The 23812-nt window shown below is 39.6% G+C and overlaps 1 protein-coding gene across 3 annotated transcripts in view; it reads left to right on the top strand.

Moving 5' to 3' along the window:
* Positions 1-382: 382 nt before the first annotated feature.
* The window catches only part of UNC79 (unc-79 subunit of NALCN channel complex), a 112116-nt gene continuing 88686 nt past the window's right edge, over positions 383-23812 (top strand). For 2 of the 3 annotated variants that reach the window (XM_075192889.1, XM_075192888.1), the window contains exons 1-7: positions 383-609; positions 6304-6424; positions 10338-10642; positions 14644-14814; positions 19019-19114; positions 19756-19811; positions 22009-22138. In XM_075192889.1, the coding sequence (XP_075048990.1) occupies positions 588-609; positions 6304-6424; positions 10338-10642; positions 14644-14814; positions 19019-19114; positions 19756-19811; positions 22009-22138 (901 nt within the window). In that variant the 5' untranslated portion in view covers positions 383-587. The remainder of the gene's footprint in view (positions 610-6303; positions 6425-10337; positions 10643-14643; positions 14815-19018; positions 19115-19755; positions 19812-22008; positions 22139-23812) is intronic. The other variant, XM_075192890.1, reaches the window with a different exon arrangement.

Here is a 23812-nt window from a genome sequence, read left to right as displayed (position 1 = left end):
GGGGGCATTTCTGGTGCAGCTGTGCCAGGCAACACACACTTAGAGACATATATATATATATATATATATATATATATATATATATATATATATATATATATATACATAGAACACCATCCAGTGAGGTGACTGCTGTAGACACTAATGACCACACCACATACTGTGATCACATGTATACAGTAACATGTATATATATATATATATATATATATATATATAAACACCATCCAGTGAGGTGATATGATAATGGCTGTATACCACATACCGTGATTAATGTATATAATATGATAACTATGAATGGAGACATCACACTGCCTCCCAGTAATATGCAGAGTCCCTGTCACTGAGCGGGGATTGGCGCAGGAAGCCCCGTCCTCTAGCAGGCAGCACCTCCCTTCTGGAGACCATCGCTGTCTGTACCAGTCCGGCCTTCTCCCCCCGATGTCTCTGCTCGTGCCGCAGCCGCCCAGATCCGAGCCCCGTGCGCCCAGCTGCGGGTGTCAGGGCCGGGACTAGTGTGACAGGGACAGCGCCCTGCCCGAGCCAGCACCACGGATTCCTGTGCGAGACGCCTCCAGCTGGACGCCATGTCCACCAAAGCGGAGCAGTGTGAGTGCGCTGTCCGGGGTGCTGAACCTGGATGGGGGGAGGGGGCTCAGCCTGACGGGGAATATCTGGTGGGGGTAATGACCACAGCTAGATAAGGGGTGCAGTCTGGCAGGGGTGGGGGGCCTGAATTAATTGTGGGGAGGGGAGAGGTAAGTCTATTCCAGCAATGATGTATATAGTGTATTAAATGGCCTCTGCAAAACCACATTCACATCTATGCACATCTTCATTGCACACTCACATCTATGCACATCTTCATTGCACACTCACATATATGCACATCTTCATTGCACATTCACATCTATGCACATCTTCATTGCACATTCACATCTATGCACATCTTCATTGCACACTCACATCTATGCACATCTTCATTGCACACTCACATCAAGGCACATCTTCATGCACATCTTCATTGCACACTCACCTCTATGTGCATCTTCATTGCACACTCACCTCTATGCGCATCTTCATTGCACACTCACATCTATGCGCATCTTCATTGCACACTCACATCTATGCACATCTTCATTGCACACTCACATCAAGGCACATCTTCATGCACATCTTCATTGCACACTCACCTCTATGCGCATCTTCATTGCACACTCACCTCTATGCGCATCTTCATTGCACACTCACATCTATGCGCATCTTCATTGCACACTCACATCTATGCGCATCTTCATTGCACACTCACATCTATGCACATCTTCATGCACATCTTCATTGCACACTCACATCAAGGCACATCTTCATTGCACACTCACCTCTATGAGCATCTTCATTGCACACTCACCTCTATGGCATATGCGCATCTTCATTGCACACTCACATCTATGCGCATCTTCATTGCACACTCACATCTATGCACATCTTCATTGCACACTCACATCTATGCGCATCTTCATTGCACACTCACATCTATGCACATCTTGATTGCACATTCACATCTATGCACATCTTCATTGCACACTCACATATATGCACATCTTCATTGCACATTCACATCTATGCACAACTTCATTGCACACTCACATATATGCGCATCTTCATTGCACATTCACATCTATGCACAACTTCATTGTACACACAAATCAATGCACATCTTCATTGCCCACTCACCTCTATGCACATCTTCATTGCACACTCACATCTATGCACATCTTCATTGCAAACTCACATATATGCACATCTTCATTGCACACTCACATATATGCGCATCTTCATTGCACATTTACATCTATGCACAACTTCATTGCACACACAAATCAATAATGTCTGTTATTTCTTTCCCCTGTCTGTCTACCCCAGAGGTAGGCATCACCACTAATACAAGTTCCAGCTTGTCTGACAGCCTCTGGGTGACAGGGCATGCTGGTATTTGTAGTTCAATGACAGATGGAGATCCACAAGTTGCCTAAATCCTGCTATCCTATATACTAGTAGTACATCTAATACCTTAAACCTAGGTTTATTATCTGTATAGATCCCTCTCCCAAATTAATACCCCATGTACAGACTTCGTCATGAATAGGGGGACATGTGATCACGTGATCAGGCCTAAGTCACATATGAATTCTATAATGTCACATGTCAATGTGCATAGTGTTTGCTGTTAAGAATGATCAGTGATATTATACAAGGGAGAAATTGCAGTCTGCCATATTCATCCATATTCAATTGTTTTATAATAATTTAATGTACCACTAATCCTCTTGATTCACGTTAATCTCCAACCTTTCTATTCCTCTGCTTAGTAATTACATAACCATTATGAAGCAAATATTTGCAGACTTTTTCTCCAGCTGCTTTTAATAATCAACTAACCATGGTTTGGATGACTATAAAATGCTTTATATAGCAATATGCCTGACAAAGAGCTGAATGCAGGATTTGGCACATAAGCATTGCAATAAATGTCATTTGTATACTACTCCTAAGACTAAGCAGTTGATTTTGCAATATACCTACTTTGTATAGTCCCTTTTATATCAGATGTGCGGTTTTACTTGTGCCTTTGAATGGTAGCCCTATGTGATAATCTTGGAGTATGTGTCCTAAATCATTAGATTTATTTTACATTATAATATCAATATTCATGGAGAAGTAAGTGACAACAATCAAACTGTTGAGGTCTTCTGTTGCTAATAAAAGTCTAAGTTTTCCTTTGCTTGGAATTTTTTTGTAGAGGGATATCTATCATGGGCTTTTCAACAATAAATGTTGCTAGCAATTAATGTTTTAATTATACCCTTAAAATTTCTTCTTTTAAGCTGCAGTACCTCTTACAGCCTGCATGTATGGTGGCGCTGTATAAGAGTAGGAAGTTGACTGGGAACCAAATCAATTTAGCTTTTTGTACTAATTATTTACAGAATATTCATTTACTAACCTCTCTAGGGATCGACTTATTTTTCAGAATATTCTATACTTAAAATTCAGTAAAATCTTTGAAGGGTTTTTCCTATTTGTGTTGACTTTAATTTATTTGACTTGTACACTCCCTCATGCAATATTTACTAAGCACATTGCTCTTTCTTCATAGCTTTTTGTCTTTTTTTTTTGTAGCTGTGTATTAATATTACTGAGATGTTTATTTCCAATGTACTGTGATATGGCGCAAAGTTGCTCTCTACATTCCATTCTGTCCAATGCAGACAGCACAGCGACGCTGTACCCAGTACAACAAGCAATAAATTACTCCACCTGATTATATCAATATATAGGCAAAAAGCACAGAATTTTTTTTAAAAAATATACAGTCATCTGAAGGTGGAGAAATCCTTTAACCTGAATTTATACAGACCAGGGGCTCACCCAGGGGGGGGGGGGTTCCTAGTGCCTGGAATCCCCCATCCCAGTCTGGGGCACTGTATGCTTAAGGTGGCTGGACCCTGCCCCTGGGTTGTAGAGAGCAAGACAGTCTGCAAAGCTGTTCTGGTGGGTCTGTGCCGAGTTTGGGTACTGACCCACTCAGTCAAGGCTTTTGTGTGGACTCTACGGACAGTTGGGAGGTATGTCCCGCTGGGATCGAACAGTAGTGCAAACAGCATTGCCCATGTATATTATGTGGATAGGAATTGCCCATGTATATTATGGGGATAGGAAGAGTTGGAGAGCAGCTGAACACTATCTAAAATTATAGCCACGCCCCCATGCATGCTGGTCATGCCCACTGGAGGCGTGGTGTGGAAACCCCTCTCTACAAACCCCTACCTTGAACGTCTTATACATTATTTTAGTTGAGTAATAGAATAAAAAGGTCTGTCCTTTAACTGCTTGTTATACCATTGTGCTGTGTGGTATAGACCAAACACACACTTTTAGATGCAATGATTTTTGAATTTAACATCTTCTTCAAGCCATAGGTAGTCCTATCTTATATTTAGTGAATATATATATATATATATATATATATATATATATATATATATATATATATATATTCATTCATTCATTCATTTTCAGTTATTTTATATAAATGTAATTAGACCAGGCATAATAATATAAATTATCATGTATTTATCAATACCGGCACAAGCCTGGCAAGTTTCCATAGTGAAATCTATAACAAGTTAACTTTAACGCCTGATGCAAACAATGGAATCCTGTTTTGGTGGGAACTGAGATCTTATGAGAAGTTATTTGCGAGATTCACCTATTATCGGTCCATCCCCACAGTTCAGTATGGGAAGCTTTGCAGTAGGATTGCTACGTAATCATATTCTTTTTTTAGAATTAGTTTAGATACATTCTGTGGCAACATATCATTGATGCATTCGCTATTCCGACATGTCATACAGAATATTCAGCCTTTGATGCCAGTATACTCCAATAATTTGCGCCAATATAGCACATCACAAGGTGCTCTTAAAGTGGATCTGCCATCCCTACATTAAACTATACTGGTGTCTTTAAAATTCAAGATCTGGGTTTGTCTATATGACATGTTAAAAACAGATAGTAAATGTTGTAATTTCCCTTTCTATTACCTTCAAAAACTGCAGTGGCCGGAGCCATTATTATAATCACAATACTAGAATGTCAGCTGAATCCCTCCCCTCCATCTCATTTGCATATTGGAGCCTCTGGCATTAAGTGGAAGATGTCACCAGGAGAGTGAAGGAACAGAGTGAATAGAGAGAAATAACTACAACCCTTTAAGCATTTGTGAAAGAAACCCAGACAGTATAAATGCCATTTTTTATATAATATTGAATTAAAAAATAATATTTAAATTATTAATATTTAAATGATTAAATAAAGGTGCATTTTAAGGACATGTTAAATGTAGAAATATTCACTGGAGAACCATTATGTTCCCCATTTAGAGTTGGCTATAGGTCCATGTCTGAGGTGTATAATTCTGCTGTGCATCTGCAGTAAAACAATGTGGAATTGAGAGTTTTCAGTAAGCTTTACTTGGACAGGTGCATTGATGGTGTGTAAGTACACCTGAAGTACATAAGTCATACTTGCCAACTCTCCCTGAATGTCAGGGAGACTCCCTAAAATAGGGGTGATCTCCCTCACTCCCTGAAAAGTCTGGCATTCTCCCTGATGCTGAGCCAGTACAAGACGTGGTTGGCTTCGCCATCTGTGACATGATGACACAGTTCAGAAATTGTGTCCTATGTCCATGTATTGATGCCTATGGAGGTGGCCATTTTCATGGAGACCAAGATTTAATCAAAGACTGACAGGTAAGACAACATGACTTCAGTAATGGAGACAGAAATGTAAAAGACACTTCAGTCTGTAGAGATTCATTAGCTGCTTTTCTTTAACGCATAGTTGCCTACTCTCCCGGAATGTCGCATTTTTGAGAGCAGGGCAACCTCCTGGTTCTCGCCCCAGCAATAGATAAGTGACTGGGGCGGAGCTTAATTATGCAAATATTGCATAATCTTAGCCCCGCCCCCTGCAGTAATTGGCCAAAATTGTGACAATCGTTTAGGGGGTGGGGCCAAAATGATGCGATTCATCCAGCCCCGCCCCCGCATGCCCACCTCCCACAGGATCTCCCTGAAGCCAATGAGGAAAAGTTGGCAAGTATGACATAAGTGTGACATGCCACCTCGAGGCACGGCCTATTCTGAGAAGGCGGCATTCCCAGATATACCTGTTTACATACATATTTTTGTGGAAACTCGATCCTTGGTATAAAGCTACCTGCTGATGAGAATCAGATGATGTCTTTAATACTTTCTAAGAAACAAGCACCAGAGCTTAAGATACGAGCAAATCAAAATACTTCATTAAGAAAGCAATTTTGTAGTCAGTATTTTACCTATACGTTTGAGCAACGAAATTACGTTCAGCTCCGAATGAGGCCCGTTATCCTCAAATTTGTTAGTTTTGTGGTTTTGTAAACACTTAAAGCATTTCCCCAGTTCATCTGTCTTTCCCATGTACTAAAGAAACAGGCTCCTCCCACTGATGAGAGTGTTCCAAGACGGAATGTCTAGAGATCCGTGAAAGTAAATTACACCTGGATAAGAGAATCACCTGAACGCGGGACACAAGTTATCCAGTCCTTTTTCTGTCATCATATATTGAGCATGACCCTTAGTCGTAATACGTATATATGTGATAGCTGTGCAGACATTTGTGTCCGTGTGTTAGTTACGACTGACTGTTGTCATCCTACAAACCAGATGTTTCTTTCTGTTTCTTCCTCTGTGTGTGCAGTTGCTTCCAAGATACGATACCTCCACGAGTACCACCACCGCGTCATCCACAACACTTACCCAGTGCCAACAGGGACGGACATAGCCAACACCCTAAAGTATTTCTCCCAGACATTGTTAAGGTGAGATTTCCATTTTTCTAGAGTAAAAAAAAAAAAAAAAGTTGAAAGAATAAAAGCAGTTAGGTTTTTGCCTGGACTTTTGGCTTGTCAATGCTCCTACAATCCTATTAACCACACTATCTCTGCTCTCAAACGTTATATTAAACCGAGACAGGGCAATAGTTACTGCGGCTGTGGGCAGGGGTCAGAGGAAAACCAACTTTGTGATCCCGACAACGAACTTCCCAGATCATCTGATCAATCAGGTGCATGAGTACAGAATGCATCCTACACGGTTGCGCTGATAGCGTTTAAACTGTACCAGGTCTTCCTAAGCGTTGCTGAATTTTTAGTAGATAAACCTGCTTAGTCAGATGATATGGTAAATTTACTAGCCACAGCAGGCTCAAAAAATACACCCAGGGATAGTGTGGATAATAATACTTCAACTCAATTTCCATTCCTCACACATTCACTTTCCGTCCATTAGAGAACGCAGTAACAGTGTACGGATGACATGTGGCTGTGATTATTTCTTAGGTACAGCCAATGGGGAACATTAGGAAAGTCAGTTTTACCCAAAGTAAAAAACACTTTAGGAGAGGAAGAAATGTATTTATTGTCATTTAAGGGTCTATTTACTATTGGGGGCTAGTGGACGGTGGTTACTATAATTATGTAACGATACAAAATGTAGTACTGCTGCTATGTAGCATGCCAAGGGATCATTGGCTCATCCTCTCTCCTAAACAATAGCTAAAAATGTTTTGCTGGCAGCCTAACTCTGCCAGCGTAAGGAGGAAATGATCAATTGCTTCCGTCTGTAGCTATTGCGCATGCGCAGCTATAGCGCATAGCGTCAGGACCCAGCAAGGGATCCAGCGAAGCCTCCCTGGCGGAGCTGGACCGTATTAAAAAATTAAGCTAAGGTCATCCCGAGATAGCGTTAGTTTTTAAATTGAGGACTCCGATAAGGACTCCAGTAACCAGTGGAAAGTAGGATAAGGCAGGAGAAATCTCTGAGAGTAACCTCATTCTATCTGCTCAGAGTAACCTCATTGAAAAGATACAGAACTTTCAAAACTTCTTTCATTAGGAGTTGCCATTTATCGTGAGCAGGCGCTTCAGTCGTACTTCTCAACATTTTATAAAACCAATATAAAGTAAGCCCCTCCCACGATCCATCCAAATCGATCCACCCAAGCAGTTCCCAGATTTCACCAATAGCGTCCACAGAATCATGAAGCCACACCTACTTTCTGATAGGGTATGTCAACAGGCGTATCAAAACTGGAATTATTGGGAGGTGTGGTTCAGTGGCGGTGCGTTAGAACTCTGCAATATATTTGCTTTATTATGATTCTTTACCTATAGTAAAATAATGATGGTGGTGAAATAGCGGTCCTCACCCTCCTGCACCCTACAATATTAAGAATGTCCAGGGGGATGGGCGTTACACTCCCAGCAGTTTGCACGAGCTGCAGCAGTAGCAGTTGGTTAACATATATTATAGCAAGACAATCCTTAGTAATAGTCCTGCACTGCATACTAGCCCCTCCGTGCACCTTAGTTTAGCAATTATTATGCAGGAGGCAAGTTGGGAGAACATACAGATGTATGTCAGAGTGAATGTTGATGTCAGGGCATTATACATGTTGGATGGTGCATTCACTAGGACACCCTTTAACCATCAGATTGAATTTATTAGACTGAGATTACTAACTTGTATCCCGGCTCAATTTGCACATCATTATGTGTGATGACATGGAATGTTCTCCATTCCAAACAGTGACTGAAAACAGCGTTTGGTCTGAATTGATAATTTGGTTTCAGCGGAGGATAACCTGCTATATTGGGCAGTGTCACAAGTTAGTAAATAGAAGTGGGATCTATTAAGGAATATAACTTTCCAACAGCTTCTCTGCTCCACCTTCACCTCCCTCTATCAAATTAGGCTGCAAAAATGTAAAAAATTGAATAAAAAAATAGTCCTTCTATCCTAATTGGTGCAAACACAGATCTGACCAGCTGTAGAAAAGTTTCACACTCAAAATTTAGCGAAAAGTGTGCTTGATAAATATGTATGGGGTTATTCTCAAATAATTACAAGTTACTGCTAATCTTTAAGCATTTTTTATTTGATTGTACACGTAGACCAGTGGGCTAACCCTGTACTTATTTACCTGTTCATGACAAAATAAGTTTTTTTTGGGGCTTCACATATGTAACTTGAGTTATTGTACTATTTGTTGCCCTGATAATAATGTCTAGAATTCAGATATAGTTGATGCAATAATTGCATAATTTGTAGACCCAATGTTCTAACAACCCAACTTACATTATTATATGATTCTTAAAGGTGATCCTTTTGCTGCAAATTAATAATATTGCACTCGACTGCAGAGAACTAGTTATTATATCCGTCTTCCCTCTCAGTTGACCATTGACAATCATTTCCAGTTGTCAGTCATCAATTGCAATACATTGAAAGAAGGGGACATTGTGACAACTCCGTCACAGAGATGGTTGTCAATTATTGATTGACTTGGAAAAAAAGACAAGATTGTAGCAGGGTGAACTGCCCTTTAAACTGGCCACTTTAACACACACCCAATAACTAATTGGTTCTAACCGTAATAAATCATTTTAAATTCCATATAACGCAATGGAATATCTTGAAACCTTTTAGTACGTTTACTGCTTAATTTAGAAAGTATGATATTATCAAAAAATGCTTATTATACGCAGTATAAAAGTCTAGTATATCTTATAATAATTACATGTTTTCATAAACTATTGCTATTGAATGAAAAGACAGAAATGTATAGTTTTGAATTTACAGAGCAAAGTTGTAAATTGTGATTAAAAGTGAATTACAATGATGTTTTAAAATGAATGTTGACACAAGGCTAGAATTTGTATGCAATCACCTTTAAAGGGAGATTAATGCTCAAAGATGTTACAGTTATATAACAGTTTGTAGCAAATGTTATATATTATTGATATGGTTTAGTAACATTAGTAAATAAAGAACTGTTTGCTTAGTCAGACACTTATGAAGGTAACAAGTTAACAAAATAGTGTTTGTATTGTTAAAATAATCTGTTTCCTCCCTAAACATGGAGAATGCTAAATTAAAAGCGCATAATCTGCCATTGCCATTAGCTCACATATGCTACAAATCATCAATTATATATTATTTTTAAAGCTTCCTCCCAGTAGCTTTAGTGCACATTTTTAGAAAGAAATATTATTTCTTAATTCATGTGCCTGTCGAACCCTCATTATGTCAGATGATACTGATGGAATGTCATGAAACAGTATCATGAAATACATACAGACATTATTTTGGTGCAATAAACATGTGTTTTTTAAGAAGATTTCTTAACAAACTCACATGTTTATTTCTGGCTGAAACATGTTTCTGAAAGTGCCACACCTATATTTTACAGTGTTGAAGTTTGTTGTCTGCGCTTACATTAATGTATCAAGACCTTCAAAAATGCTAAACCAGGCAAAAATCAAGGGCAAGCATTAGCTCTGAGCTGTTGGAAGTAACAGAGAGATAATCTGGATTGACATTGGAATCGGAACTCGGAGATACACTGGATGGGCGTGGTTTTTTTTATTTGCCAATTGACATGACTGCAAAGCATGGGTGTGACACTGAAACATGCATCCTTATATTTTTGCTCCTTATGAACCAGATAACACATGAGATGCAATGAGAATGTTGAGTAAAGTTGAGTCAAAAAAATTCCAATTTCCTATTGCTGAGAGTGAAGAGATTGAGTCTAGATAATGCATTGGTAGCTATTGCATCTTATGTGGTGTATATCTGGTGTTTTATTCTTTGTTTTATAGTGTCATTTCAATGTAATGTGCTGTTCTTTGTGTCTTTGTTGTCTCTTTTTTTTCTTTGTCCCCTCAACAGCATTTTGTCCCGGTCAGGCAAGAAGGAGAATCAAGATGCCTCCAATTTGACAGTGCCTATGACTATGTGTCTTTTTCCTGTGCCATTTCCACTCACCCCATCTCTAAGACCACAGGTCAGTTCCATCAACCCTACTGTCACTCGCTCCCTCCTTTACAGCGTCCTGCGAGATTCTCCATCAGAACGTGGTCAGCAAAACCGCGATGCTCAGTTATCAGAGTACCCTTCCTTGGACTATCAGGGGCTATATGTGACTCTGGTGACCCTGTTGGATCTAGTCCCTTTGCTTCAACATGGTCAACACGGTAAGAATATTCTGCTTTTATTCCTTAAAGATGATTTGACAATGCAAAAGGGGAAAGTGTGATGATTTTGGGGGCTCGAGAGGTACAATCAGGTCACATTTGAAAGGGATCGTCAGGGGCAAACGCAGGATTTGTAGAGGGGGTTTTCCACACCACGCCACCAGTGGGCGTGACTATAATTTTAGACAGAGCTTGGCTGCTCTCCAACTCTTCCTATCCCCATAATATACATGGGCAATGCTGCGTACACTACTGTTAGTTGCAGGCAGCTCTCCCTTTTCAAGCAGAGCCATGTGAAGCGGGAGCAGGGTCCAGCCACCTCAATTATACAGTGCCCCAGGCTTGGAGGTGGGTTTCCAGGCACTAGGACCTCCCTAGGTTTGCCTATGATCGTATATGAACATTTTCCCTATTTCAAATATGCACCTTAATTAAAGCCATGACGCTCGCAATTCTTGCTATGTAAACTCAAACTAATATTTAAATATTATCACAAGATTTTAGCCACGTCTGACGCTCTGCTCTTTAGCGTGAATTATATTGTTGCAAGATCGGGTTAGGGTGTGCCTTTTTCTTGGGGTAAATGGCTGCACTTCCCATGCACCAGCCAAACCATATCACACCAGTCCTGTGCCTCGCAGCTAGCTTTATTTAACAGCTCCAAAAATAAACAAAACATAAATAAAAGTCCCAGCCTGTTCGGCTCTAGCTAATACAATAAGGAATACCTTCTCTAAGGTAGAAGGACCTAGTGTCCCACACACACAAAATAACAGAACTCACAAGTAATACTAGCAGTGTCTCTCAGCAGGCCCCTGACTTGTAGTGAGAGACTGAGAGAACTGCCTCACAGCTTTTTACCAACACCACTCAGCAACTGACTATCAGGAGCTAAGACCTGAAATGGACTTTGGAATTGAGCCCGCCCTTCTCTCTCCATTCATAACCCCAGGGACCGTTACTCCGGCTGGGTGAAGCCAGACCACTGTTTGTAAACTTACTTTCCAAACATACACACTCTCCCTGAGGGTTTTAAAACACATAAGACAGAAACCTTAGATATGCATATCTGCCCTCAGCAATTTCCCCACTGTTTATGTCACAATATCATTAAATGAGAAGAATCACAAACATTAGGTTTTCTGTTCAGGAAGACTTATGTCCAAATGTTCTCACTAAGGATCTATAGAAAAATATAGTTATAATAGACACAAAGTATAAATAAAGTATATTATTCTTTTAATAATGTCAGCAAGTGACTTGATCAGTGACTTGAGTAGTAGAAGGTCCACAAAATGGGGCATCGTGTGTTCCAATGTTTGTGGCTGCTTATATTGACTTGTCTCCAACACACTGTGACGGCAGCCATTTTGTGGGGTGATGCTGTGAAGGCAGCCATTTTGGGAGTTGACAGAGTATAATTATGACATGGCAGCCTATCGTTTCCCTGAGAACTAGTGGCCCTTGGTGCCTTAGTGATGTCACTGATTATTAGTTAATGCATAGGTTGCGGTCTCATAAAATGGCTGCTTCTGTGAAGTAATTTCCTGTATTTTCAGACAATAGGCATGGTTTGTAATAACCTACATACACATGATTGTATACATCGTATATTGAGGGGTGTATAGCTGTGACATGATAATATAGGATAAGTTAAGTGATGACCATACACCGTAATAAAGCTTAATAGGCTTTAGATGATATATGTGAGGCCAAGCTAAGATTGTTTGGAGATATTTATTCTTAAAGAAACTGGATGAATCGATCCATAAGCTTGTACCATCTGGAAGATAATTGTTTTCCTTGCAAAACTCTCTAGAAATCATCTTCGTTCTAACTAACCCATCACAGATACAGATACACATTGGCATACATTGCAGAGAAACTCCTGTTTAGAAACCAGACACTAGATTTGCTGGAACCCTTCATCATCCACAGTTCTGAAGAGAAATCTGCATAATCTTGTTTGACAAATTTGTGTGTTTCAATTGATTCCATATTGCTGAAAACTGTTATTTACAAAAGAGTTATTAAAGAAAGTTAATAAGAGACGCATATTTAAACTGTTACCAGTTTGTCTTTTGTTTAACAACTGATGCATAAAAGTTATTTATTTATGTCTAGCATGATGCTGAAAATTAGATTACATTCCTGTGATAAGTTTATAGCAGTTACTTGCATTTATGACATTTTTTTCCCCCTCCAAATTCTCCGAGATTTATAGTCTGATTATATAAGGGTTAGAATGGGTAAATATTGAGGAAATGGTGATTTTGCTTCTAATTTCTAACAAATTTTTTTCTTGAGTATCAGTAAACAAAACTATATTTCACTGATTTCTAAGGAACTTTGCCAGGCATGGAAAATTGGCCAATAAGCTTTGAAATATTTGCTTGTCCCTTTATCTCTTAATTTTTTTTTAAAAAATATATTGCTGCCCTCTATATAATCTAAACACGTCTCTCTGGAGAATTTGCACAACATGGTGTTGTGATACCAGAACCCAGAAACACGTGATGATTTGTCCTCGATAGGTGAATGACTTACATTTACTTACTTTACAAATACAGTCAGGAATAAATTGATCTGATAGTCTCCTCCTGCAGATACAATGATATATATTGCTCTGTTTTGAACGATCAATTAATTGTTAATTGCTGCAATGTGTGATTTTCACAGAGGTCATTTACAATGGAACGTGCTTAATTTTTCCTGCCTTTGTGTATAGTTTTCCGCTGTGCACATAAAATATATACACACCGTTCCTATGCATGCATTTGCAAATGTATGCGTCCATTAGAGATGGTCTTGTGGGACATTTGTGAGCTCTACCTCTGTAGTACCTATGCCAAGGTGCTAGATCGTGGATGGAGCTGAAATTTGAGTCACTATGGCTCAACCCCTCTCATCAATAAAGAAGCGTTTCTAACATCCTCTTGTTTAGGGGCTTGAATCGTCTTGATTTACTATTGAGCAAAGTGTTTGAGTGCAACCAGATGTGCAAATGGAAAAAAAAAAGTTATCACTCCTTTTTTACTAAACCTGGATCACAGAGAGCTTTGGAAAGCTTCCTGCACCGTTAACCAATCACAAGCTTCAGTGTTGTTACCATGGCAGCAGCCATGGCGTGATCACTAGAGGGAGCTCTGAGAAGCCAGAGAAAGGGAGAAATTGTCTGCAGCCCAGGAAACATGTTGCCCAAAGTCCAGATTTGTGACTCAGAAAGAGAACCCCCCTCCACTCCTCTGCATGCATACACATACATTTACACTGTTGAAATGAGAGGTGTCACATCAGTATACAGTGAAATTATTAGCCTATGTGCAATATTTTCACCTTGACTTGCACATCAAGGTGCACAGCTTAAAAGATGTGGCAGAGAAAACTTGGTGTGTCTGTTCTGCCTGGCATAGATGACTCCCAAAGATACGCTGCATTAATACTCTTATAAATGGATTGATATGAATTATTATTATTGTAGATTTGTAAGGTGCCACAGTGCTCCGCAGTGCTTTACAGTAGAAAAATCAGGACATACATAAAACAGGGACATACAAGGCAGACAATATAAATGCAGACATGAAAACAAAGGGTGTAGAGGACCCTTCTCGTTAGAGAGCTTACATTCTAAGTGGAAGAGGGCACAGCTGAAACAAGAGGAGCGAGTGTGGCTCAGAGTGGAGACTGGGACAGCTATGAGGTTGCATTAGTGTGAATATTATTATCGGGGATAAGGTAAGCTCTAAAAGAGAGATGGGTTTTCACATAACGTTTAAAGATTTGAAGGCTGTGGGAAAGTCTTATTGGGTGTGGTAGAGAATTCCATAAGTGGGGAGCAGCACGGGAGAAGTCTTGTAGGTGGGAGTGAGAGTTGGTTACAAATGACCAGATCACATAGTACCATTGTTGCAGCTTGTCTGAAAAGCCCTGTAGACACCGTAAATAAAATGTTACTGTTTTTGATTTGTGTGTCAATAAACACCTCTTGTTCATGTTTGCAGATCTGGGACAATCTATATTTTACACAACTGCTTGTCTGTTGCCCTTTCTGAGCGATGATATATTAAGCACATTACCCTATACAATGATATCTACCCTGGCCACCTTCCCTCCCTTTCTCCACAAGGACATCACCGAATATCTCAGTACCTCCTTCTTACCCATGGCAATATGTAAGTAGACAAACGTTGTACTCTTTTGTGTTACATAGTGTATTATTATCATTACCTACCGCATTCCATTAGGATATATTACTAATTATGCATACTGTATAGACAAATATATTTATAAGATCACCGCCTGGGAATTGCTGCAAGTTTTACCATTTAAAGGGCTTCTAAACCTAGCTTATAAATTGTACTATGCCAATCTTATGCCATCTCTTGGTGTGGAACTACAAACCCCAACGTGCTCTTCCAACCTCTGGTTGGCAGGGAATGCTGGGACTTGTAGTTCCACAACATTAGCCAAGTCAAAGTTTGAATAGCTCTGCTTCTGGTAATGTTATGCAGGGCGTTATATATTTCCAACAGTGTTTTCTATGGTTCTTGGGAACGCAAGTGTATGGACCAGTAACTGACTCTAAAATATCCACGTAAGTTTAGTTTGGTTTGGCGTTCAGATCGGGTTCCTTAATGAATCAAGTGTTTTTGTTGCAAGCCATCGAACCTGGTAAAATTAAAGATAGGTAACATTTTCGGACTTCCTTGTCCTTTGTTAAGTCATATTACAGAGGTATACTAAACGGTATGTCTAGGTTGTAACCAGATTATAAGTCATTATTACACTTTGTGTGTTCACATGAATATTGGTTCAGTCTAAAACATGTCTGCCTCCCCTGAGCGTTGACGACAGCTGCATTTTACCCCCATGTCAGGGGCGCACGGTGGATTTTTAAGGGGGGGTTCCCCTCCACCCCAAAAAAATAAATAAAAAAGTTTCGGCAGCACTGTACTATACAGCAGCCGCGGCGCTGTCAAAGAAGCATCCGCGGCGGTGCTGTATTGTATAGTACAGTGCTGCTGTGTATGGCACATTTTTAGCGGAGGGGAGGGGTTTCTGGAGACCCAGGAACCCCCCCCCCCCGAGTGCGCCCCAGGATGTAGGGGTTTTGCATAGCGTTAGAGTCTACATTAAGGGGTACTCCGCTTACAGGGAGATTCTACTCCACTGAAGGTTTCTCCTCCACTGTTCTTAAAGTTGGACAGAGAAAAATGAGCTAACGTAAAAAAGTAAAAAAAAACTAATGTGCACACAAACGCCTACACGAAATACATACATTCTATAATAGGATTATATGGCCCACACATGTAGACCATACCTCTAATAAACTAAATATATTTGATATGACTATTTTCCTATAAAGACATGTTTTAAATGAAGAATAAGAACATGTGGGGTGTATTGGGATTGAATTGATTGCATAAAAACAGGTAAGGAAAGAATCACGAAAAATTATATATATTTTTTTTTTTGTTAAGGTCGTTAAAACACCATTCCAGGAATTGTACTAAAGGAGGGTTAAAAAGATCAACATTGTAATTCAAATTATTAAAAAAAAGAAAAAGAAAGAACATAAAAACAAACTGTCATTATATATATACTTTTATTATGATGTTTACTATTTCATTTCTGACTAAAACAAAATAGTTTTAATTATGGTCTTAGTTATAACAATTTCAATGAATTTACGTCATTACATAGGGCCTGATTCATTAAGGAAAGTTAAGCAAAAAAATTGAGTAAGTTTTCTTACACAAGTTTTCTTGGCAAAACCATATTGCAATGCAAGGGGTGCAAATTAATTTATTTTTTTGCACATAAGGAAAATACTGGCTGTTTTTTCATGTAACACAAAAATATTTGATAGCTTACTTGTACACTGAAATTTAAAGTTTATCTAGGACATGCCCTACCCCAAATATAAATATGCTATCACATTTTAAATTTACACCCCCCTCCAATGCAACATGGTTTTGCCTTAGTTGCTTACTTTTGCTTAACTTTCCTTAATGAATCAGGCCCATAGACAGTAACATTTTACGCATATATTCTACTGCAATTGGTTATGTGAACTTTTGTTCTATGAATTCAGCAGAGCTGTGATTGGCTACAGCTTGTCTAGCTCTATAAATTCTATTGGTGTGATTGGCTCTTGGTTGGTGTAGTTCTGTGAATATTCTAATGCTGTGATTGGCTCCTGGTTGGTGTAGTTCTGTAAATATTCTAATGCTGTGATTGGCTCCTGGTTGGTGTAGTCCTGTAAGTATTCTAATGCTGTGATTGGCTCTTGGTTTGTCTATGATTAAGGTTTCATCTAGCTCCACCGACTGACAAATTTGATTAGACAGAAATATTGCAGAGAAAGAATGCTTTAATAGATACAATCTTATGAAATGCAGCTAAAACAAGTAAAATATGTTTTTACTTGTTAATTTTACTTTTTCACATCTATACTATGTTATGTATGCCCCTTTGCTAGCTACATTTAATACATGAATTGTTATATTGTATATGGCTAATGGCTACATTTTTATAATATTTTCATTATTTTATGTCTGTGCTTGTTACATGCTATAAATATTTGATATTTATTTTCCTAAGTCAAATTCAACAGGTCTAAACAGAAGAAATACAATGAATGTTTCATACGTGGTTTTATTACACTATTCATGTTACAAAGTATCAGAATGGGTGAATATTTAAAACAGAATCATGGACTCCTTCCCAGTATACTTCAATGAAGATCAGCTATGTCCCCAAATATATATTTAAAGATATGACCTTCAGTAATTCTAGAAGGACCGACTATCTGAAAACTGCACATATGCTTAAATATGCTGAATTCTGTGCTCAATGTGAATAAACAAAGTTTTGTAGTTTGATTTTCAAATCCATGAGTACAAATTAAGGCAGTTCTCCACCTTCAGGCATTTTTTACATTGATTTGTTTATACCGTCATGCAGCTTATACTACAAAGAACTTTCTGGCTTCCTTGTGTTTTCACCAAAGCCTTTATACCATCCAGGCAGAGCTGTCTTTGGATATGGCACAGCTCAGCTCTGTTCAGTGCTTTGTAAACAGCGACACCCACGGCGCACTTTTGTGTTGTATCCAAGGGTGGTGAAAATAAACAACCTGATAATACATTGGAAACTCCTTCTGTTAAAGACACCTAAAAAAAATAAAGTTGTCTGAAGGTGGATAAGTCCATAAATTGGGAGCTGCAAACTCCCACACAAATGCTGTATTTCTGCTACAAATGCTAAAAATTAGCCAACAGCATATCGGTTGTCAGGAATAGCATATGTGCATTGCACTTATATTAAGTACTCATTGCTTATGCAGAGTATAAGCAGATCATAAAATATACCTTATAATGTATAACATTGGAAAATCTTGTGTTACCAGTTCAGCTTCATTAAGGAAACCATTCTATGAGATTTAGATACAAGTGATCTTATATATGGTTATACTGCAACACAGATTGTTTTGATGAGATAAAGCTACGTAAATAGCAACTTGCAGATCTTTGACGCTAACATCTTACTGCCACTGACAAACACAGATTTTTATGAGCCTCCGCATAGAACCATGAATAAATATTATTGTAGAAAAATTATAGACAGGCATTTGAATTTATTATTATAATAATAATTTGTTATCTGAATGATAACAATATATAGATATAGTAATAATTTTTTTCTATTAAGTGGAGGTCCCCTGTTGCAAAATTGCAACATTTTAGACACTTTTCTTTTTCACTTTATTCTTGCTATCATTTTAATTCCATATTTCGCCACACGTAGATGATGAGATAGATGGTAAGTTTTTTTTTTTTTTAATTAAATACAATAAAGATATGATTTTTAGCGAGTTTTAGTGTGCCCCTATTAAGAGAATGCTTTTTTCCTTTTCTTTTGAAGATGTTTTATCCTACTGCCATTGGGCATGATTCATTACTTCACTAAGGAAAGTTAAGCACACGCCAGCAAGTAAGGCAAAAAATTATGTTGCATTGGAGGGGGAGGTAAATTTAAAATGTGATGGCAAATTTATATTTGGGGTAGGGCATGTCCTAGATCAACTTTAAATTTCAGTGTACAAATAAAGCTATCAAGTACTTGTGTGCTACATGAAAAACAGCCAGTATTTAACTTATGTGTAAAATAATAAACTCATTTGCAACCCTTGCATTGCAACATGGTTTTGTCCACTACACTTAAGTAAGAAAACTTACTCAATTTTTTGCTTAACTTTCCTTAATGAATCAGGCCCATTGTCTCTAAGTGTTCTGTTTTGTTACATTGTAGCAGTAACTTTCCTTTGATACACTCTCGGGGACAAAGCATTTTAAACACATTTCTCTGTTGCAGTGGGGTCTAGCAGGAGAGAGGGCGGTGTTCCCGCACATGTAAACCTGTCTGCCTCCTCTATGCTCATGATTGCAATGCAGTATACATCCAATCCAGGTATGTAGTCACAAGGGCCCTTATAGGTAAGTTCAAGTGGGTTCAAGGTGCAAAAACTATTTTCATGTAGTAGTTGGATATTGTGCTTTAGAACGCACTGTACAATTACACATTTCCACAGTTTAGATTAAATTGAGCGTTTTGCTTTCAATTGTCTCAAGCATAAGAATAAACCACTTTAAAATTTCTATGACCACAGTCTACAACAGAGTTTCCCAAACCCAGTCCTCAAGTACCCCTAACAGTGCAAGTTTCCTGGGTGACAAGTGAAATAATTAGCACCACCTGTGGATCTGTTACAATGTATCAGTCAATAATGACTACACCTGTGCTCCTGCAAGGAGATATGGAAAACATGCACTGTTAGGGGTCCCTGTGGACTGGATTTGGAAAACACTGGTCTACATATTGAATTGCCTAGGATTAGTCATGTTTTTGTGTCTAATAACTCACATGTCTCTGCTCCACCCAGTAAGTTTGGATCCATCATTTTTCAAGAGAGACAGAATAAACAAAAATGTAAATATAATATACATAGGATCATGGATAACCTGTGACAGCAAATCCTATGCTATGTATTCCCTGACAACACTCAACAGTATCATGTGAATGTGTAATACTTTCTGTTTATTGTTTCTCAGTGTATCACTGTCAGCTGCTGGAGTGTCTAATGAAATATAAACAGGAAGTGTGGAAAGTAAGTAAGAAGCAGAAGTTCTCTATATATCTAGAGGGTGTTGTAGTACAAGTTACGTACTAACGAGTTGTGTGTCCATGTTACATCTGGGGAAGTACCCAGCTTGGTGTGTAAATTAATGATGAAAGCCAATGCACTAAGTTCTTCCACCCTCTGGGAAAATTCCTGCGTACACCCATGAATGGTTGACAATCAGAAGTAGAAGCAGAATAATTTCTCATGAGAACTTAACATGTTGACCTAAAACTTGTACCATTGGGACCCTTATACAGCAGCTTCCTTTCCTTTCATACTAATCGTTTACAGATTATTTGATTATTAAACTTGTTAGATATCTGCAAAATACCAGTGGACAGATACCTAAGGATATATCTTAGAGCAGGGATAGGCAACATCAAATAGCTGGAGGGACGCAGAATCTCTGGGCAGAAGAGGTCCCGTGACACAGAAGCGCTGTGCAGAGGAGGTCACGTGACACAGAAGCGATGTGCAGAGGAGGTCACATGACACAGAAGCGCTGTGCAGAGGAGGTCACGTGACACAGAAGCGATGTGCAGAGGAGGTCACATGACGCAGAAGCTCTGGCCAGATGAGGTCACGTGACACACAAGTGCTGTGCAGAGGAGGTCACGTGACACAGAAGCGATGTGCAGAGGAGGTCACGTGACACACAAGTGCTGTGCAGAGGAGGTCACGTGACACAGAAGCGATGTGCAGAGGAGGTTACGTGACGCAGAAGCTCTGGCCAGATGAGGTCACGTGACACAGAAGTACTGTGCAGAGGAGGTTACGTGACGCAGAAGCTCTGGCCAGATGAGGTCACGTGACACAGAAGTGCTGTGCAGAGGAGGTCACGTGACACAGAAGCGATGTGCAGAGGAGGTCACGTGACACAGAAGCGATGTGCAGAGGAGGTCACGTGACACAGAAGCGATGTGCAGAGGAGGTCACATGACGCAGAAGCTCTGGCCAGATGAGGTCACGTGACACACAAGTGCTGTGCAGAGGAGGTTACGTGACGCAGAAGCTCTGGCCAGATGAGGTCACGTGACACAGAAGTGTTGTGCAGATGAGGTCACGTGACACAGAAGCGATGTGCAGAGGAGGTCACGTGACACAGAAGCGCTGTGCAGAGGAGGTCATGTGACGCAGAAGCACTCTGCAGAGGAGGTCATATGGCGCTTAAGTCAGCTGCCTCCATTAGGATAAGATTGGGAGCAGCCGGCTAAGGGGCCACAGGTGAAGGCACAGTTGGCCCCAATTGCCCACTGCTGCATTACAGAAAGTCTCATATTTGAGAATGAAATAGCCTCAAACTTGTATTTCGTGTTCTATCCAATACTTATACTAGGGCACATTGGTCCCTTTTAGTCCAGCCATTTCTAGGTGCACTTTTCCCAATTTACAAAACGTAACACACAAAAGTGCCACATATAATAACGACAGTCCCGCTGTCCCGTTACTCTCAGGATTCATTTGAGACAGAACTTACGCAAAACCGAGCAGTATTTTAGGTGAAACATTGAAATATTTTATTTAATGAAAGCGGTGGTTCTAAAACGATGAGAAGTTGGACTGAGGCGACGGGTACATTTTGGTACAGTGCGCCTCTTTCGATTTCTCTGCATAAATCTAGGTGAAAACCTGGGAGGGGTCCCCAAATGCAGCAAAACAAGAGATGCGTGCTAGGAGGTCCAATGCTAATTACCCCATAAATGTAAACTGTTCTGAGAACAGCAGCAATCTCATGAGGATTGTACACCGCACCTTGCCCGTACATTTTGGTGAAGACTAAGGGCTAGATTTACTAAGCTGCGGGTTTGAAAAAGTGGGGATGTTGCCTATAGCAACCAATCAGATTCTAGCTTTCATTTATTTAGTACATTCTACAAAATGACAGCTAGAATCTGATTGGTTGCTATAGGCAACATCTCCACTTTTTCAAACCCACAGCTTAGTAAATCTAGCCCTAAAGGTAGTACATTCCTGTGCATGATCCCCGGGTGTCCTGAATTACCGATAAGAACACATAATACATTTTAAAGGTTCTGGCTTCAGCAATTCAGTTTTTTTTCTATGAAAATAAGATTTGGTTTGCCAGTTGTTGATTTGGCATTCAGTCAACATAACTTTGGTTCATTGCACTGTGCAGGATTGTCGCTGGTTTCTCTAACATTTGTAATCTCTTTCCTACCAGGATTTGCTTTATGTAATCGCCTACGGACCCTCCCAAGTGAAGCCGCCGGCTGTTCAAATGCTGTTTCATTATTGGCCTAATTTAAAACCTCCAGGTGCAATCAGTGAGTACCGGGGCCTGCAGTACACAGGTGAGACCGGCGTAGAGCCACCTTTATAATCTCTTATACATAAGAAGGTCGTTTACAATATGCAGGCGAGCAGAGCGTTTTATGTCCCACGACTGAACCTAAATGACCACTTTGCTCATAACAAGGAGCCCAAACAACTTCCCGTTTTTGGAACAGCTCCGTAACATGAGTCCAGATGAGCACAGTGGAAAGAATTATAACGTCACTACACACAGTCTCTCCTACTACTACTGTATGGCAACCGTTTTATTGGTCTGGGATGGGAGAGTGGGGGGGGGGGGGGAGACTACAGTTCCTCATCGGTTCCTCTGCTGCTGGAGTGAAATTATGTGTTTAGTCCTGTTCATTAAATCAACGTGCCTATATTTAAAGGTTGTGTCTATAGCCGAATTATTCTTTAGGATCATCCATGAACCATTAGGATCATCCATGAACCTATCGTGCAGATCACACAAATTATGACCATTTGGTCAGATATTGCAAGAGTGTCTACGCTCCTACCATCATTTACCAAAACACATCGCATCTGTTGATTTGGTTTTATAAACTTTCTAAGAATCACGATCAACGATGGAACGATGTCTGGTAAATATGGAAGTGTGTACACACTCGCCTCCAGCAGTGTAGGCAGATCTCTGTAGAGTGTACAGAGTCACCATCTTTTCAGCAGATGGTTATGAGAGATGAAGAGCACAGATCTGAAGGTAAATTGTGAAGGTGTTGTTATGCAGATCTAATTGTTATCCAATAATGATTGTCGAATCCCGATGTGTGGTTCCAAAGCACAAAGTGATTTAATAGCCAAAAGTAGCAGAATAACAATTCCGGATAAAATAAGTACGGCCGTTACTTATCACAGGCGCTCGGGATCCAGTGTACAGTCATTCAGGTCTGAAGGCTGGGGTCAAGAAGACTGGTCACTAGGTCCAGAGCTCCTGCTTATATACAGTCAGTGAATACAGTAAAACAATGCAGATGATGTGGCTTGCTTCTATAGGTCCAGACTTCAGGAGGGTCCAGTGTACTGCAGGTCATAGGCCAGTTCAAACCAAAATATCCAAAGGTGGGGGTCAGCTCTCCAGGGGATGCACTCCGATTTTCCTGCCAAGAATCCGGTTTACACTAGTCTATTTACATTACACAGTCAGCATAATTTTAAACATTTATTCCCTAACATCGCTAACTAGAGTATGCAATGTGCGATCCTTTCAGCGAATGAACCGGACAACTGCTGATGAATAGGGGATTAAAATGATACTAAACGCGACATATTTCATGCACCCTAAACCCTTGATTTCACTAACATGTATATAACTTGTAATATTAACCATAAATATTGCTACATTTCGACATAAATAACTATGTGTTGCAACTACAATTAATGTGTACTAATTATAAATGTGTATGTTCGTGTGAATGTGTGCAAAAGTGTAAAACCTGTTATTGCCACGTGTTGCGGCTGGATACGCTTCCCCACGCCGTAGCGTACTCTACGCATAATTTCAGACAAAGACAACCAAGTTGGCTAGATATTAATTGAAATTACTTTATCCAATTTGCTGACTTCGACAGTGTGTATGTGTAAATCGTTATGCTCATCGGGACTTTCAATTGTTGGTGAAATCGTTAGAGACATTGCTTCTGAAATATGATTGCATAGGTGTGTACCCAGCT

Source organism: Mixophyes fleayi, chromosome 12 (genome assembly GCF_038048845.1).
Source record: "Mixophyes fleayi isolate aMixFle1 chromosome 12, aMixFle1.hap1, whole genome shotgun sequence".
Classification (NCBI taxonomy): Eukaryota; Metazoa; Chordata; class Amphibia; order Anura; family Limnodynastidae; genus Mixophyes; species Mixophyes fleayi.
The sequence above is the reverse complement of the archived record's forward strand: the minus strand, read 5'-3'. Positions and strand labels throughout refer to the sequence as shown.